The following is a 19,653-nucleotide window of genomic DNA, read 5'->3' on the forward strand; positions in this document are numbered from 1 at the left end:
ATCTTTTAGTACCGCAGTTAATAAGGATATGAAGGCAGTGAAGGATATGTCATTTACGAGGTGTGCTGTAGGAGTGACATGTGGGCTCCAGGTGAAGCTGGGATTATGGACAGGTTAACAAAATGATGTCAGACAGGAGTCTCCATAGACTATGATGTTAGAGAGGTGAGACTTGGATGGTCTAAAGATGTGCACAGGTTGGACAGTAGATGTACTGAACAGAGGACATTGAAGATGAAGCTGCAGGAAGACAAGAGGACGACCTCAGAGAAGGTTCATGGATGCAGTAAAGATGGGGTGAAATGGAGGCAGATGATCCAGCTGAAAGAAGAGCTCTGTGTATGCTCCTCTTTTCAGTCTTTTTCTGATCTGACGTGCCTTTGTGAAAATTGTAACTGAGTTGTTAGAACTGCGTTAAAGAACAGATTGGGTGGTTTATTCATGCTAAATGAACCAATCAGAGACACTTTAAACTTTAGTTCGTGTTCTAAGTGAAAAGGTTTGGCAGCTCCACATGTGAGTTTATCTGTTGGGCTGAGCAGCTTGGCAGGGATGCCTGATTTAGTGTCAAACAGAGTGAAATATGAGGTAATCAGACTTCTGTGTCTTTATATATTTCAGTTCATGTTTCACAGCCTCCTGTGCCATAATAGCTGCTGCTGCCTACAACCCTGAAGGTGAGGCAACACATCAACTCTCAGTCAACACACACAGGCTTGGATTCAAAGGCAAATTCTAGCAGAGACATATTTGTAGTTTTGGAGTTACTTTTGCTATTTCACCCTCCCTCTTCATTATGATATGACAATGCCACATGTTTACACCTCTGGTCAGGGAAAGTAGACAGGAAGTGACACTTTGTTTCATCACAGCTGAAGGTATTTCTCATTTGGTCCATCAGTCCTGTCTGGCCTCATCTTCTTGGCTGTCTCCTTGAATGGTTTTGGAGGAATCTGCCTGACCTTCACTTCACTCACAGTATGATTTCCACTCACACACACACACACACACACACACACACATACATACACACACACACACACACAGACAGACACACACACACACAAACAAACACACACACAGACACACACACTAATTTCTGGCATTTTAAACCTCTGGGAGGAGAATCATCAGTCGCTGTACTGGTGTCTGTGGTAAAGAGAGAGATGAGTGTGAACGCACAGCTGCTGATTTCACAGATTTGGAACATAAACATAAAGCCAGATGAAGCATTACATCTGCATTCTATCTTATGACCACCAGATGGCGATAGCTGTGACTGCAGAAGTCTATGGTAAATGGCATATTCTGTGTTTTGCAGCCAGAATGGAGGCACCAGAAACATTTATCACGAGGGGTCAATCGAGTTAAAGTCAGTTATAACAAGTTCACTCATCAGTGATGGGAAGCAGAGACTTGCAAAAAGTTCTCTTGAGCCTGCGACTTCACAGCAGTATGATGCAATATATACACTGCTGGGCATCAGACTGCCCCATATCCCTACTTTTCCATCTGCCCCAGGTCCAAACTCCAACCACCTGTCCACACCGTCAGATGCAAAACATGCTTGGAGAGTTGTGTGTGTGTGTCTGTGTCTGTGTGTGTTTTCAAAAACTTGTTCTAAATTCTGCAGCAGTCCTTCAACCAATCACAAAGCTGGGTGCTCAACACACCCTCCCACGCCCCTGTCAGCCCTATTTTCTGTCTCCGTCTCTTGGCCCTCACTCTGTTGGTCTCTCTCCTGCAGACCTAAAATAACATGAGCCTGAGTGGGTGTGTGTAGGTGTGTGTATGGTTAGTTAAGGGTTCAGGTCAGGGTGGGGCAACAAGTAGATATGTTAGGGTTAAAAACAGTGTCTACATGAATGCTCCAAAGGTAATGCTGACTGAAGTTATTGAGACACAATTTTGTGTGTGTGTGTTTGTGTGGGTGGGTTTCTGTGTTATCTTGTTGATAAGCTCTTACATAAGTACCTGATATATATATAGCCAGTAACACTTATTTAACTTTGATAAAGCTGCCGTACATTAAATGGTTCCCAGCTCTTCCAGCGTCCACATGTCAAAGTGTCCTCGGCCAAAACACTGACCACAAATCCAATGATGATGTGAGCTAGTTAGAAACAGTTAGAAACAGCACCAGGTGACATGGAGTAACGTGTTGGGTGGCTTGCAGTAAAACACTTTGAGTGCTCAGCTAGAATAGAAAAGGAATAAATCAGACATGAAACCAAGTGTGTGTTAGTTTATGTAAAACAGAATATTCAGTAGAAATTTGAGAAACCAGCTCACTGCAGCCGGCCAAGATCCAGAGTGGCTTCAGCATGTTGCTGTGAAACAACAATGACCTTTTTTTGCATATATATATATAGATATATATATATATCTATATATATATATGATTCATTTTACATGTAATTTACATATTAAATTGACACAAAAAACTCATTGGTGTCATTCTATGGACGTGATCTGCATGTGCAGCTCGTTTTTTCATATTTGTGGTTGGAACTTTTTAAGTTTGTGTGTGCACAGAGGCAGGACAGCGATGGAAAAGAGGGGAGGACTGATAAGAATGGAGAGCCAAGGGTGGAGGCAAACCTACGACAACATGGAAACATTACTCTGGGAAGGCATGACATTAGCTGAACCTGAGGCTGTAGACAGACAAATAAAACGCAGTGATATTTACACTGGGGCGAATGAGGGCAATGTACAAACAAAGAAACAGACGGCCTGTTGCACACTGTAACTGAATTCTCTGACATTATAGGTTTCATTTCAGTTAATTTATGTAAACAAAGAGTGTTTCTCATGACACCTTCAGCGTGAACACTTATGACACCATAGTTACAACCCCAATTCAAAAAAAAGAAGAAAAAAGAAGAAGACACAGCGTAGATAAAAACAGAATGCAAGGGTTTGTAACTCTCATAAAGCCATATTTTGTTTCCACAGTATAACATAAAAATGATATTAAATGTTTAAACTGAGACATTGTACCATTAGATTTAAAATAATGGTTTATTTTGATTAATGAGGCCAACAAAAGGCCAGAAAGGTAAATGATACTAAAAAGAAACAGTTAGAGGACGACACAGTGACTCGTCAGGTTAACTGACACAGGTCAGTAACAGTTTCTCAGAAGTGAGGATGGGAGGGGTTCACACATCTACAAAATACATAGATAACCCTGCATCTAGATATTGTTCAGGTATTTCAGAATAATGTTTGTCAGTGTGAAACTGTGAAGACCGTGTCATCGTAAACCGTACGTAACGTCAAATGATTCTGAGAATGTGGAGAAAGCTCTGTGCTCGAACCTGGAACTGATGGGCGTGTGTGCATTAAGAACAGGCACGATGGTGTCGTTAAATCACTGAGTGGGCTCAGAAACATCTCCAGAAGTGATGGTCAGTGAACACCAGGCAGCACACAAGTGCAGCTCAAACATCAACAAGTCAAATATATTCTGCTCTTCTTTGAATGAAGGTGTGTTATTCATATCTGTGACACAAATATGTAACACAGCAGCAGCTGCTTATGACCACTGCTGCTATAACAGTACAAGTGTAATGATCAGAGCAGGACAGCACTGATCCACAGGAAATGACATGAGCAGAGCCTTTGAGATAAAACAGAGACGCTTCCTCTTCATACTGTCATAGTTAATATAGTAACTTAACACAGGACATGTTGATTAATGGCAGATTCAAAGTCTCTCCTGACATGCACTGTGCAGTTTGTTAAAATAAGATGATGTTAGTCAGTGAAAACCAAAAGGATCAACTTTGGCTGGATCCAAACTCACACCAAACCTCAGAGTTATAGACAGAGTGAACTCTGAGTAAATGCAGTCATGACTAGAATTATGATCTGCTGTGTGGATTTGACACCAGCTTTCCAATGCTTCAAAACAACATTTGAAACCATATTACAGTGCAGTTCATGCTGTCACAGTGGCTCTGTCTTATACAGCTTTACAGTTTACACCTAAACCACCCACTGAAGATCTTCCTGTAGAGAAAAAATATTTTCACATTTACACTTCATGTGTCCCTCCACTCTCTGACCCTTACACTAATTTGTTGTTTACTTAATGAATGAATTTAACTATAGAGTTACAATGTACCCACTTGGTGGCTACATAAGTAATGTTTAAATAAATTAAGACGAATGATGTATTAAATCTAATTAAGTAATTCTCCAAATATGTGAAACTGATGTAAGTGCAAACTTTCAGCTGAGTATTAAAGCCTGTAGTGTAACTGAGCCACATTCATGAGGCAGCAGCATTCCACGTGTGTCTATAGTTAGAGTGAACACCTTCTGACACACACACACACACACACACACACACACACACTTTTTTTCCCATAACTAAACATCTGTGTTAGATGTCCTCACAGTGTGTCCTCTAGCACACTGTGTTTGTACAAAGCTTTTAAGAGCGCCACCTGCTGGTTACTTATTAAAATGTATAACTGTAGAGAAAATGTTGAAAGCTCTGAAGGTTTTGTCCTTGGACAGAAACTCGGAGTGTTGGTCTGAGTGTTTGCAAAGCTTCGTACAGCCATGTGACAGAACGATCGTTTCTCTCTCTCATCTAGCTGCCGAACATGTTTGGGAACTTTCGATCAACCATCCTCTCCCTGATGATTGGCTCCTATGCTTCTTCAGCTGTCACCTTCCCTGGTGTCAAGGTACAGACACATACACTCACACACCTTGTTGAATGGTGGAAAATCTTAGCTGAAAGCTAAAAGATATTGCTTGTTAAACTGTAGTAGAAGGGTTGTAAACTGTAGGAAACATGAAAGAAAGCAAAGGGGGCAGAATGACCAAAAAGCTGATGACAGAGAGGACAGTGGACAGGAAACGGGAGTAAAAGAACAGGAAGAAGAATAAACAAGACACAACACTGGGGAGAAATAAAAGGGAGGATACTGCAGTGAGATTTCACATTAACAATAACTAAAGGTCAAGTTTGCAGCATCATGCACACTTTTTACCTTTCCTTTATTCACCTCAACCCTTAAATCTCTTCCCTCATGCTTCTCTGTGTCCTACTCTTCCTCCTCCTCTCCAGGTAATATATGACCTTGGCGTCTCTTTCCGGGTCATCATGTGGGTCTGGACTGGAATGGCCTGCACTGTGATCCTAAACTGCTTCCTGAACTGGCCCATTGAATCTTTCCCTGCACCCGAAGACATCAGATACATGTCAGTTTTAACAGAATAGACAGATTAACACTGGAAACTGTCAGACGTTTAAAAGTAGAACAAAAGTCTGATGATGAGACAGTTGTGATCAGTATGGTCACTCCTACAGAGTGTAGTGATCATATTTGAACTCTAGCTCCTTGGATTCCCACAGAGGTACCAGTTTAGGGTGATTCCATTCTCCCTGAGAGATTTTGCAATTTCTCCAGGGAAGACACAAAAACCTGACTGCAGGATGGATACAGAACAAAGAGTGCCGAGAGTCGACAAACCCTCACAATGGAAAGAGACATGAACAAAACACAGAGAACAGAAGAGTGACAACAACACCTAGGACAGCTCTGCACAGACTGATCAGAGTGCGGCACTGAGAGGTGCCTTGTCATTGCAGTTGGTTAGGCTTTCCATCTGTTCGAATGCTAGAGAGGAGGCTACAGTGGCTTGCAAAAGTATTCGGCCCCCTTGAACTTTTCCACATTTTGTCACATTACAGCCACAAACATGAATCAATGTTATTGGAATTCCAGGTGAAAGACCAATACAAAGTGGTGTACACGTGAGAAGTGGAACGAAAATCATACATGATTCCAAACATTTTTTACAAATAAATAACTGCAAAGTGGGGTGTGCGTAATTATTCAGCCCCCTGAGTCAATACTTTGTAGAACCACCTTTTGCTGCAGTTCCAGCTGCCAGTCTTTTAGGGTATGTCTCTACCAGCTTTGCACATCTACAGACTGAAATCCTTGCCCATTCTTCTTTGCAAAACAGCTCCAGCTCAGTCAGATTAGATGGACAGCGTTTGTGAACAGCAGTTTTCAGATCTTGCCACAGATTCTCGATTGGATTTAGATCTGGACTTTGACTGGGCCATTCTAACACATGGATATATTTTGTTTTAAACCGTTCCATTGTTGCCCTGGCTTTATGTTTAGGGTCGTTGTCCTGCTGGAAGGTGAACCTCCGCCCCAGTCTCAAGTCTTTTGCAGACTCCAAGAGGTTTTCTTCCAAGATTGCCCTGTATTTGGCTCCATCCATCTTCCCATCAACTCTGACCAGCTTCCCTGTCCCTGCTGAAGAGAAGCACCCCCAGAGCATGATGCTGCCACCACCATATGTGACAGTGGGGATGGTGTGTTCAGAGTGATGTGCAGTGTTAGTTTTCCGCCACACATAGCGTTTTGCATTTTGGCCAAAAAGTTCCATTTTGGTCTCATCTGACCAGAGCACCTTCTTCCACATGTTTGCTGTGTCCCCCACATGGCTTGTGGCAAACTGCAAACGGGACTTCTTATGGTTTCCTGTTAACAATGGCTTTCTTCTTGCCACTCTTCCATAAAGGCCAACTTTGTGCAGTGCACGACTAATAGTTGTCCTATGGACAGATTCCCCCACCTGAGCTGTAGATCTCTGCAGCTCGTCCAGAGTCACCATGGGCCTCTTGGCTGCATTTCTGATCAGCGCTCTCCTTGTTCGGCCTGTGAGTTTAGGTGGACGGCCTTGTCTTGGTAGGTTTACAGTTGTGCCATACTCCTTCCATTTCTGAATGATGGCTTGAACAGTGCTCTGTGGGATGTTCAAGGCTTGGGAAATCTTTTTGTAGCCTAAGCCTGCTTTAAATTTCTCAGTAACTTTATCCCTGACCTGTCTGCTGTGTTCTTTGGACTTCATGGTGTTGTTGCTCCCAATATTCTCTTAGACAACCTCTGAGGCCGTCACAGAGCAGCTGTATTTGTACTGACATTAGATTACACACAGGTGCACTCTATTTAGTCATTAGCACTCATCAGGCAATGTCTATGGGCAACTGGCTGCACTCAGACCAAAGGGGGCTGAATAATTACGCACACCCCACTTTGCAGTTATTTATTTGTAAAAAATGTTTGGAATCATGTATGATTTTCGTTCCACTTCTCACGTGTACACCACTTTGTATTGGTCTTTCACCTGGAATTCCAATTAAATTGATTCATGTTTGTGGCTGTAATGTGACAAAATGTGGGAAAGTTCAAGGGGGCCGAATACTTTTGCAAGCCACTGTATAAATCACTGCCTTCAGACTGATTTAAATATTGACAAGTTTTAGGGAATCACTCCTCATGATGTGACTTCATGGCCTTACCTGTTATCTGACCCACTCATGTCAAATTGAAAGAGTCAGCTGTCACGAGATTTTTAATGATAAACCTTTCTCATGTGTTCTGACAGATTCAGTAAAGTGATCTGTGATTTCGGGCACTTTTTATGAGTGTTTCCAAAAGTCTTCAGCTTAAAACATCTTTGAGATAGTGGGAATTGCACATTATGACTTTTCCCATTACATTGTGTTTTTTTTTTTCCTCTTAACAGTAAAAGGGTGAAGATAAGTGGGGTTGTAACAGAGGACAGCCTGACTGGGGACAGGAATATCACCCACATGACTGCAATGGAAGACACAGTGGGATCCAAACAGACAGTACCTGAGCACACAGACCCCCACAGCACAGCCCAAGGTATTTGTTTTTTGGCTTTAGGTTTACTGGTTAAGTTGAGCTTGCTGCCAACACTCTCAGTGATTTTACTCTCAAAAAAATCAAGGCATCACTCAACCAGCATGGCTGCCACAGCACTCTGCAGCCATTCTGTCTGGTTGAATGTTAGTGGATATAAATCGTATGGATTTGTACCCACCTCTGTTCTGTGTGAGGTCTATTTGACCAAGAAGCAGAATAATAAAGTACACTGTCTGATTGCCTGCCTTCTCTTGAACTAATACCCAACTCAGTTGGTTTTGGATGAGCACTAGTTGTATTTCAGGGGAGGGATAATTGCTCCCTTACCTTTGATGACGGTTAAGTGTTGCCCCGAGTCCAGATTAAATTGATTTAAGTCCAGAAAAACACCATCTGGGTCTTGTTCACAATGAGGGGAGACTGGTCCAGTCTGGGGGGTCTGGGCTTTTCTGCTTAGACTGCTGCCCTCCCAACTTGAACTTGGAAAAGTACGGATGGATGGATGGATGGATGGATGGATGGATGGATGGATGGATGCATGGATGGATGGATGCATGGAGAGATGGATGGTGCTGTATAAATTTACATGGGTTATTTTATAGTTTTTATGTCATCAGTATAATTCTAATAGACTAATAAAGGAAAAGTACTTTGTCTAGCATTTGGATACACACCCCAGTGGATGCATTGGGGCAACTCAGGTTTCAGTATTTTGCTCAAGAATACTGGGACATGCAGAATGGAAGAGTCGGGAAGTCAATCACCAAACTTCAGATTTGGTAGATGACCTACTCTACCTTCCGAACCATAGCTGCCCCACTTCCGCTGTGTCCTCCTTTAAACACTTTTCCTACAGTCAGATGGTTTCTTTCAGTGTGGGATAAGAGAGTGTCATTAGTGGTCTTTATTATGTCTGTGGGAGTGTTGCAAAGTGACTCCCAGGTCAGCTGCTGGTAGAATGGGATACTGCCTTTTGTGTATGTTAGACATCAGCATGAACCTCTGAGGTTTTCTAGTCTTTAAAGACTTTTGTGCACTGTAAACTACAATGAACAGAAAAATGAACTGTGCGAGAATCTGCAATGGACCTGAACTCTCAGTGAACTGAAAGAGTTTTGGTAAACTTTCCAACTGGCTGGAACCTACATGGCTCCTAGGGCTGTATCTGCTGAACCAAAGGCTAAATGTACATTCATACATTTTCTCTCTTTGTCTCCTTCTTCAGCTTCTGTGCCGCTCTGTAATTCTGTGTGTTCTCCCATATTCCTGTGGAGTCTTATTACCATGGCGATGACACAACTGAGGCTCATCTTCTTCATGGGTGCTATGAATAAGATGATGGAGTTCCTAGTCACCCATGGCGACCCCAACCGTAAGAATAATGGTCCATTTTACATTTTTGAAATCTAAATGCTCCATAGTGTTTTTCATTAAACAGAACCATTTCCAAAATCATTATATTGAAAAAGGAAAAACCCACAGGATGTTTCTAAACACAAGAAGCCAGAACAGTTTTGGTATTCCTTATGTGGTTTAAAAAAAAACTCTATAACAAGTTTTTAGTGTTCTGCTGGGTGAGAGTTAAGGTTATGGCACAGAATTCACATCATTTTTATTCTCATCAAACCATTTAGTAAAACCTCTCACCACATGAATGCAGGAAATCTGGAAAAGACTACTTTACCATAGTTTCACCATAGGATAAAGGCAATCACTCAGATTTGCAATGAGTTTCCTTTTAAGGTGCACATGTGGACCCAAATCATCAAATCAAAGGGAACATGGGTTCAATTTTTTTTAAATTTGTTACTTGTTGGTAGGGCCAAAGTGAGTGCGCTGCTAATGAGAATAATTAGTGTTAAACCATCTCTGGTAATCCCTGACCTGCTGCTGTCTCTTTCAGGCTCTGAAGAGCTACAGAAGGAGGCAGAAAAACAAGGTATAAACCAAAACAGTTCTAATGGTGCACACACATGACTGCTGTCCACTGAGACTCGACCCAGGACCAAGACCTGTTTGGGTCCTGGCTTCAGATTCAGATTGCTTGCTCTATGAAAGGAACATGTAGACTTACAATTTCAAACAACTTCAAAAAGGCACCTTTAACACTGAGTTAAACAGATTTCATGGGAACTTTTGTGATTAACTTTCTAGAGATGAACCAAATGCAATTTTCATGGCCAATTCAAAATTCCAACTGTTTTGTAAAAAGCCAATACCTGCTTTGATCGGCTCTGAGCTCTTGTTGGTTTTAGCCAGTTTGTCTTTCCTAGCTTCGTTAAAATGTCCATGCTCAGCTGGTGATTTAAGTGTGTGGTGTCTACAGGGAGTCCAGAATTATTAGGCAAATGAGTATTTTGTCCACATCATCCTCTTCATGCATGTTGTCTTACTCCAAGCTGTATAGGCTCGAAAGCCTACTACCAATTAAGCATATTAGGTGATGTGCATCTCTGTAATGAGAAGGGGTGTGGTCTAATGACATCAACACCCTATATCAGGTGTGCATAATTATTAGGCAACTTCCTTTCCTTTGGCAAAATGGGTCAAAAGAAGGACTTGACAGGCTCAGAAAAGTCAAAAATAGTGAGATATCTTGCAGAGGGATGCAGCAGTCTTAAAATTGTAAAGCTTCTGAAGCGTGATCATCGAACAATCAAGCGTTTCATTCAAAATAGTCAACAGGGTCGCAAGAAGCGTGTGGAAAAACCAAGGCGCAAAATAACTGCCCATGAACTGAGAAAAGTCAAGCGTGCAGCTGCCAAGATGCCACTTGCCACCAGTTTGGCCATATTTCAGAGCTGCAACATCACTGGATTGCCCAAAAGCACAAGGTGTGCAATACTCAGAGACATGGCCAAGGTAAGAAAGGCTGAAAGACGACCACCACTGAACAAGACACACAAGCTGAAACGTCAAGACTGGGCCAAGAAATATCTCAAGACTGATTTTTCTAAGGTTTTATGGACTGATGAAATGAGAGTGAGTCTTGATGGGCCAGATGGATGGGCCCGTGGCTGGATTGGTAAAGGGCAGAGAGCTCCAGTCCCACTCAGACGCCAGCAAGGTGGAGGTGGAGTACTGGTTTGGGCTGGTATCATCAAAGATGAGCTTGTGGGGCCTTTTCGGGTTGAGGATGGAGTCAAGCTCAACTCCCAGTCCTACTGCCAGTTTCTGGAAGACACCTTCTTCAAGCAGTGGTACAGGAAGAAGTCTGCATCCTTCAAGAAAAACATGATTTTCATGCAGGACAATGCTCCATCACACGCGTCCAAGTACTCCACAGCGTGGCTGGCAAGAAAGGGTATAAAAGAAGAAAAACTAATGACATGGCCTCCTTGTTCACCTGATCTGAACCCCATTGAGAACCTGTGGTCCATCATCAAATGTGAGATTTACAAGGAGGGAAAACAGTACACCTCTCTGAACAGTGTCTGGGAGGCTGTGGTTGCTGCTGCACGCAATGTTGATGGTGAACAGATCAAAACACTGACAGGATCCATGGATGGCAGGCTTTTGAGTGTCCTTGCAAAGAAAGGTGGCTATATTGGTCGCTGATTTGTTTTTGTTTTGTTTTTGAATGTCAGAAATGTATATTTGTGAATGTGGAGATGTTATATTGGTTTCACTGGTAAAAATAAATCATTGAAATGGGTATATATTTGTTTTTTGTTAAGTTGCCTAATAATTATGCACAGTAATAGTCACCTGCACACACAGATATCCCCCTAAAATAGCTAAAACTAAAAACAAACTAAAAACTACTTCCAAAAACATTCAGCTTTGATATTACTGAGGTTTTTGGGTTCATTGAGAACATGGTTGTTGTTCAATAATAAAATTATTCCTCAAAAATACAACTTGCCTAATAATTCTGCACTCCCTGTAGTTACAAACTTTTTGTGGTAGTCCACCTGCAGTTTACTTCAGTGAGCTGTGTTTTCCCTCCTAGTGTTAGCATGTGGCACATAGCATGTCCACGTGTTGGAAATGCATGAAATGCACAGGCATGTAATCGGACATGTGGGAAGCTGACATCCCGGTTACCTGTCTAGGTCGCAAGCATGAAAAATTCCAATTCCAGGCCCTGTCCAGTCAATGAAAGAGTCTGCAACATTTAAAGATATTGCAGGATGACATCCTCTCAGCCCACAGCGTTTGTTAGACTGGAATAAAAGCTGTGATACTAGTGGTATAGAAAAGTAATACAGCCCAGAGATATGGCTTGTGCCAAACACTTAATGTTAACGTTGATGGTTTTTATTGTGAAGGTTCAAGTTGTGTTTAGCCATGGGAGCAAATGACATTATCCATGTAAATCACTTTTTTATTGACTCTCCCTCTCTATAAATGTCCTCTCCAGTTGGATTTTACTCATCTATCTTCGGTACGATGCAGCTGCTGTGTCTACTGACCTGTCCGTTGATTGGCTACATCATGGACTGGAGGATGAAGGACTGTGAAGAGGAAAGTCCAAACACCCAAACAGACAATTGGTATGAAAAGTGTTCAGGATAAGATATATATACAGGGTGGGCCATTTATATGGATACACCGTAATAACATGGGAATGGTTGGTGATATTAAAGTCCTGTTTGTGGCACATTAGCATATGTGAGGGGGCAAACTCCTCAAGATGGGTGGTGACCATGGTGGCCATTTAGAAGTCGGCCATCTTGGATACAACTTTTGTTTTTTCAATAGGAAGAGGGCCATGTGATACATCAAACTTATTGGTAATGTCACAAGAAAAACAATGGTGTGCTTGGTTTCAACGTAACTTTATTCTTTCATGAGTTATTTACAAGTTTCTGACCACTTATAAAATGTGTTCAATGTGCTGCCCATTGTGTTGGATTGTCAATGCAACCCTCTTCTCCCACTCTTTACACACTGATAGCAACACTGCAGGAGAAATGCCAGCACAGGCATCCAGTATCCGTAGTTTCAGGTGCTGCACATCTCGTATCTTCACACCATAGACAATTGCCTTCAGATGACCCCAAAGATAAAAGTCTAAGGGGGTCAGATCGGGAGACCTTGGGGGCCATTCAACTGGCCCACGATGACCAATCCACCTTCCAGGAAACTGTTCATCTAGGAATGCTCGGACCTGGCACCCATAATGTGGTGGTGCACCATCTTGCTGGAAAAACTCAGGGAACGTGCCAGCTTCAGTGCATAAAGAGGGAAACACATCATCATGTAGCAATTTCAAATATCTAGTGGCCTTGAGGTTTCCATTGACGAAGAATGGACCCACTATCGTTGTACCCCATATACCACACCAAACCATCACTTTTGTTGTTCCAACAGTCTTGGAGGGATCCATCCAATGTGGGTTAGTGTCAGACCAATAGCGGTGGTTTTGTTTGTTAACTTCACCATTCACATAAAAGTTTGCCTCATCACTGAACAAAATCTTCTGCGTGAACTGAGGGTCCTGTTCCAATTTTTGTTTTGCCCATTCTGCAAATTCTGTGCGCCGATCTGGGTCATCCTCGTTGAGATGCTGCAGTAGCTGGAGTTTGTAAGGGTGCCATTTGTGAGTAGCTAATATCCGCCGAAGGGATGTTCGACTAATGCCACTCTCCAGTGACATGCGGCGAGTGCTACGCTGTGGGCTCTTGCTGAATGAAGCGAGGACAGCCACTGATGTTTCTTCATTAGTGACAGTTTTCTTGCGTCCACATTTTGGCAAATCCAACACTGAACCAGTTTCATGAAACTTAGCAAGCAGTTTGCTAACTGTAGCATGGGAGATGGGTGGTCTCGTAGGGTGTCTTGCATTGAAATCTGCTGCAATGACCCGGTTACTGCGTTCACCAGATATCAACACGATTTCGATCCGCTCCTCACGTGTTAACCTCTTCGACATGTCAATGGCTGTGAACAAGGAGAAACTTGTAAATAACTCATGAAAGAATAAAGTTACGTTGAAACCAAGCACACCATTGTTTTTCTTGTGACATTACCAATAAGTTTGATGTGTCACATGGCCCTCTTCCTATTGAAAAAACAAAAGTTGTATCCAAGATGGCCAACTTCTAAATGGCCACCATGGTCACCACCCATCTTGAGGAGTTTGCCCCCTCACATATACTAATGTGCCACAAACAGGACTTTAATATCACCAATCATTCCCATGTTATTACCGTGTATCCATATAAATGGCCCACCCTGTACTACAGACAGACAGACACAAACGCCGGTGTTTAGTACATAGGATGAGTTTAATGTTAGCTCTAAGTTGAACTTCCTGGATTGCTATATAAAAGAGGAGAAGCCTGGTGCTGTCACTAACATCACAGTGTACCTCTCCATCTTTATTTCACCACATTCTAACTTTTTGTGTAGCCATGAGCCTCTTTTGACGTTTGAACTTTGTCCTTCCCAGCCAACTGAATGCCTCAAAGACAAACAGAAAGATCCAGAAACTCACCAATGCCATGAGAGCTTTCATCTTCACCAACCTCCTGTTGGTCACCTTTGGCATTACATCCCTCATAGACAACTTGCCCTTACAGGTTAGCAAAATACTGAGCTTCAGAAGTTCTCACTGACACATTCGAGTATCACTTTTAACATCTGACTTTGCTTCTCTAATAGATGGTGTCATTCATTCTGCACACAATAGTAAGAGGATTTGTTCACTCCTGCTGTGGAGGTCTCTATGCTGCTGTGTGGGTAACAACAGGGCTTTAATAAAGCTACAGTATTTATATATTAACATATGTAATGTGAGAGATTTTGCTTACAGTTAGAAACCTGTAAGGAAGGCATGGGCAAAGAAATCAGAGTTTTAGATTTGAAATATAAAAATATTGATTTTCAGCCCTTGATTTTCAGCCACAGGGCTGCCCTTACGTGCAGCCCTGTGCCCTCGTATAGACCATACAGCTACATGGAAAATGACCACACTGGCACCTGAACTTCGTTTTATATTGTTAAACTGCATCACCAAATGCTGTGACAAGTATGGGGATTCTTTACTTAAGTAAAAGACAAATGTTTTTCCATCAAAACATACTTAAAATGCCAAAACTTTCCAGGGTTTATGGTTGAGATAGGCTGTAACCATCCCCCAACCCTGAAACTCAAAAGCAATATAAAAAAACGGATAAATACATGACCGTATGATAGTGAAAAGGGCCAGAGTCAGCCAGAGTTCATGGGCTCTGAGCTCTCTGTGTAATACAAAGTTACATGAGAGTCCCTTGGGTTGGGTTTGGTGTACTTTAACAGTAATTTAAGAATGAAGGAATACGAATGAACAAGATAAAAAAAAGCTCGTCTACCTCTCTTTCTAGATATCCAGCCAACCACTTTGGGACACTGACAGGTATGCAGTCAATGATCAGTGCTGCATTTGCCTTGCTTCAACAACCACTGTTCATATTGATGGTGGGACCCCTCAGTGGAAATCCTTACTGGGTAGGACACGTGCACACTGAGAGGAGTTTTTCACCAACAGGTTTTGGAAGAGCTTTGGTTTCAAACACGTACTGACACTGTCTCCTTACCACAGATCAATCTGGGCCTTCTCATCTTCTCCCTTGCTGGCTTCCTGTTGCCAGGCTACCTGTTCTATCACCGGAGAAACCTGATCAGGGCAAAGGCAGAACACGATAGGACAGCTGCCGGCCAATCGAAGACTGAAAATATTGCTCTAACCCAGTCATTGGGTGGAACTGCTAAGACCCTAGCCAATGGGGATGCAGCTAATGAACTCATACCAAATGGTGTTTAAGGTGAATGATTAACTTAGTAAATAGTTTGCTCATTTTTGAGGGCATAAATCAAACTTGATTATGAAAATGATAACACTCACAAACCAAAGAAAACATATTTTAAAAAATAACAGCCTGTATTGCTCCGTGAGTGAGAATAGGAGTTGGCTGTGACGAACCGTGTGTTCAGAGGAGCTTCAATCCCATATGACCCTGGAAATATGTGGGAAACATCCTGTATCCTTTCATCCTGTTCACCACATGCAGCAGTTTTATTAGAACATTTCCAGCTGTAGTTTAAACTGTGACTGTGGTCAGTGGGCTTGTGTTTACAGAGCAATGCAAGTGTAGAAATTAAAGCAAGCATGCACATGTAATATGCTTGTTACACAAGTTATGAGCTTGTTTGGTTTGTTTAAATATACTAGTTGTTTAAAATGGGTTTAAAGTCACTTATTTGCTGGTAACTGAGGACAATTATGGACAATATTGTTATGATCCTGAGAAAATCATTTATGTTAATGGTAATATTATGAGTTTATTGTGGAAAAATAACTGTTGAGTTGTAGTCAACAAACTTCATTTTCAGAATTATAAACGTCTGATCCTGCCACTGTGTAACTTGGTTTGACACAGTAAACTGCACCTGTCCATTACAGATCCTGTGACCAATCACTTTAGAGCACCTGTTCCTCTGAGGTCCCGCCCTCCAAACTTTTAGTCGGGATGATTTGAGTGAGCAGAATTTAGTTTCAACTTCCGAGAGCGTGAATTTACTGCAGCATTCGCAGGCATGATGGCGTCTTTGTGTGTGTGGCTGCTGACTCTCTGCACGCAGACTGCTGAACTTATGCACAAAAAATATAATTTCATCGGTGTCAGTGAGTACCTGTGCCCATGAAAGGAAATTATTTCCTGGTGATTAAGGTTGGGTTCCCCCTCCCACGCATGATTTTTGACATAAGTATAACTCCACACTTTACTTCCTTTCGCTTTCCTTGATAGCACTTTTCTGATTGGAGTACACACAGGTGGGTGGTGCTTTCATGCTCAGAGCCAAACATGTGTGCTTGAGATGATTGAGATGATCATATTAGGGATCTGCCCTCTCTGTGACATCATACAGGTTTGAGAGTAGAAAAAACTGTAGAAGAAAAGTGTTTAGAGCATTCTGCAGTCCAAGCTTTTGGCTTACAGAGATTACTTGTGCATATGCTGAGCCCATTATTTGAAACATTAGCCAGGTTTAGCATGAGCATGCACATTTCATTGTCCCCTAAGGCTAGGAAGCTTTGGAGGAAGTCAGTACCACTGCAAAGAACAGGGTCTAATTAAATTCCAGAGAAATTATTTTTGAAGACATAAATATCTGTGCTCTGGGCTTTAGTTATATTTAAAATACAGACATTTGAGGCTATGGCTTGCATCACTTAAGGTTAGTCATGGCCGAAGTACTTCTGTGCTAACATTACATGCTGGAAACAATTATGATTTACAAAATGTCACATGCCAGATGACTAATCTGGTGAATCTTTACTGTAACATCTAAATGGACAAGCTCTTCACACAAAGCCAACCCTCGCCCTGTGCCGACGCACAGGGCTAACCTGGTGAGTCCCCAAGTGCTAAGACCTTGGGGACTCACCAGGTGCTAAGACCTTGGGGACTTGGCAGTTCCTTTGTTCCATCAGCTTGGAGAACTTCCTTCGGTTCTTCTATGCATTTGTTAGTGTCTTATTTTTATGAAGACAGAATTCATGAAAATAACTTTCATGCTGTTAGAAGATCATCTTCAGCATAATTAAGTCATTTTTTATAGACAAGTTTTTGCTTGAAGTGGAGAAATAGTTCTCTTAGCTGATGTTTCCTGAATGAATCGAGGACTGATCAGTCGGCACTTCCTTATGTTGAAGTAGCTACTGCTGGCTCTAACATAAAAGCAGCAGGAGTAAGTAATGTGCATGAATCACTGACAATTATCCCACGGTGGGTATAAAAGTAATAGCTTGTCACTGACAGCCAGGTTGCAGCTTGTAACTAGGATGGCTTCATCTTACCTTTTAAACATGAGTGAAGTTTATGTTCTTTACTTTAAGCACACACAGGTTTGGAAATGTGTGAAACCTGAATATTTTTGTTTCAGCATGTTCACTTCATGAAATCCTAGTACCAAGGACCAAGTCTAACTGTAATGTCGGTTTGGTTAACTGAAGCAGGTACGGGGATTTGCTTTCCCCTTGTTTCCTCATCGTAGTTCATATTCGACGTAGGTTAGGTTAAGATGTTACACTTGCCGTTGGGTTTATTTGCTGTTTTTATTCTATGACAGATAAATTCTTAATGACCGCCAGTTCTCCTAATTTCAGGATGCGCGCACACACAGAGAAATAAATGCTGCCTAATCCTTAAATGCGGACAGATTGCTAACACGTTGCCATTAGTGAATAAGTCTTTGTCAATGAGCACAACTCCAAGGGACTCGACTGGCTGCCAGTTTGTTGTATATTTCTGTGGAACATGAAGGCTGTTGAGTGCAAATGTAATAACTGAATGTGAACTTCCATCCATGTAAACAGCAGCAGGTGTGTGATCTTCAACAATTTACCACGGTTAATTGCTCTATTATCATAAACTGTTATTGTAATACTCAGCATGCCACAAAAACTTATCCTAACTATATCCTGAGAATAATTTTCAACCCAGTTGGTATTATGATTTCCTGCTGCAAAGATAAAGGTTGTGGGGAGAAATAAACTGTTAACTGTTGTACCTTGTTACATTGTATACATGTGATTTATTGCTGACATTTTAAAAGACACAAGCACACTAGTATTTAAAACCTTGGGAATTAGGACTGTACTGTGCTTTTCCGGTCAGATTGGCTTTCCCATTGTTGGTGGTTTGTTTTTGCTGTACTTTATCCCAGTTTGAGGATATTTATAACAGATTACTCTGTTCAGGCCAGTGTTTCTTAGGAGGAAAAAGAAAAGGAGGACTAAGTTTATTTGTTTCTGTGCTCAGTCAGGATCCCCACCACCATCAGAACACCCAGCCAGTTGTAGAGCAGATCAGCCACTGACTGGAAGGTTGGTGGTTCGATCCTTGGCTTCCCCAGTCTGCATGCCCAAGTATCCTTGGTCAAGATACTAACCCCAAGTTGCCCTCCGATGCATCCATCGGAGTGTGAATGTGTATGAATGTTGGTTAGATTGCACTTAAGTATAGAAGGAAGTGCTTGTATGAGTTGCTGTGAATGGGTGAATGTGGCATGTTGTATAGAGCACTTTGAGTACTCTGGGAGTGTAGAAAAGCGCTATATAAGAATCAGTCCATTTACCATTACCAAATAAACAGGAATCAAAAGAAACAATAATCAATATGTGCATCTGTCATAACTGAGGAGATGTGTAGGACTAAAGAGGTGAACTCAGGAGGTTAAGTTCAGTGCATTTATTTACAGTGAATGTTAAAAATGTTAATAAATGCCATAATGCAAAGTGAATAGGAAGTAGTCAGAGGATTCCTCGACACCAGCTCAGGCAAAGAGTCTCTTTCCACAGGAAAATCTTTTCTCTCTGTCAGTAACTGACACCAGGAGGAGATCCAGGAATCCTAAGCAGACGAGAACATAGAGGTGCATAGAGGAGCCAACAAAACTGACTGTTTCCTGCTTGACGATTCAGTGTCAAATGAAGGTCTGCCTTCTCCCTAAACAGCAGCCAGGCCTATCACGGGATTGTCAACAGGTAAGTTAATTAACACAGGTATGCTGGACTAAAGGAAGGGAAACCGGAGGACCAGACCCTACAACAGAAGGTGTGAATAATGCAAACACACACTCACACAGACAGAGGGGAACATCACCATGTTGAACATTCATAATCTCCTGGCCTGTAAAGGCTAGCTCACTGGGTAGGCTGGACCAACAGTGAGTGGGTTTGATCTGAGATACATGGAAAATGTTATTGATTCTCATATTTTGAGCTGACAGACTGTTTGGAGATGGGGTTTTTTTCCTTACTTAGAGGAATGTGCTTTGTTAATAACCAAACCTTTTGTCACGGCATGTAACTTGGAGTTTAACACGACGGTGGTCTGGCAGACCATTATTTCGATCCTTGGTCCAGTGCTGCCCGAGCTGCCTTCCAGATCCGCTGACACCAGCGGAGATGATTTGGCATTGCTGGAAACAGTGGAGGTTGATACCC

The 19,653-nt window shown here is 42.0% G+C and overlaps 1 protein-coding gene across 1 annotated transcript in view; it reads left to right on the forward strand.

Annotated features, from left to right (window-relative positions):
- Window positions 1-18,219, forward strand: part of slc43a1b (solute carrier family 43 member 1b) — a 20,352-nt gene extending 2,133 nt beyond the window's left edge. Inside the window, exons 4-15 of the mRNA XM_005465367.4 lie at window positions 622-677; window positions 902-978; window positions 4,611-4,703; window positions 5,090-5,223; window positions 7,573-7,715; window positions 8,941-9,087; window positions 9,619-9,654; window positions 12,079-12,211; window positions 14,113-14,242; window positions 14,325-14,398; window positions 15,026-15,149; window positions 15,244-18,219. Coding sequence (XP_005465424.1) covers window positions 622-677; window positions 902-978; window positions 4,611-4,703; window positions 5,090-5,223; window positions 7,573-7,715; window positions 8,941-9,087; window positions 9,619-9,654; window positions 12,079-12,211; window positions 14,113-14,242; window positions 14,325-14,398; window positions 15,026-15,149; window positions 15,244-15,465 — 1,369 coding nt within the window. The 3' untranslated portion in view covers window positions 15,466-18,219. The remainder of the gene's footprint in view (window positions 1-621; window positions 678-901; window positions 979-4,610; window positions 4,704-5,089; window positions 5,224-7,572; window positions 7,716-8,940; window positions 9,088-9,618; window positions 9,655-12,078; window positions 12,212-14,112; window positions 14,243-14,324; window positions 14,399-15,025; window positions 15,150-15,243) is intronic.
- Window positions 18,220-19,653: the final 1,434 nt, after the last annotated feature.

The sequence above is a fragment of the Oreochromis niloticus genome, linkage group LG6, assembly GCF_001858045.2.
Source record: "Oreochromis niloticus isolate F11D_XX linkage group LG6, O_niloticus_UMD_NMBU, whole genome shotgun sequence".
Taxonomy (NCBI): Eukaryota; Metazoa; Chordata; class Actinopteri; order Cichliformes; family Cichlidae; genus Oreochromis; species Oreochromis niloticus.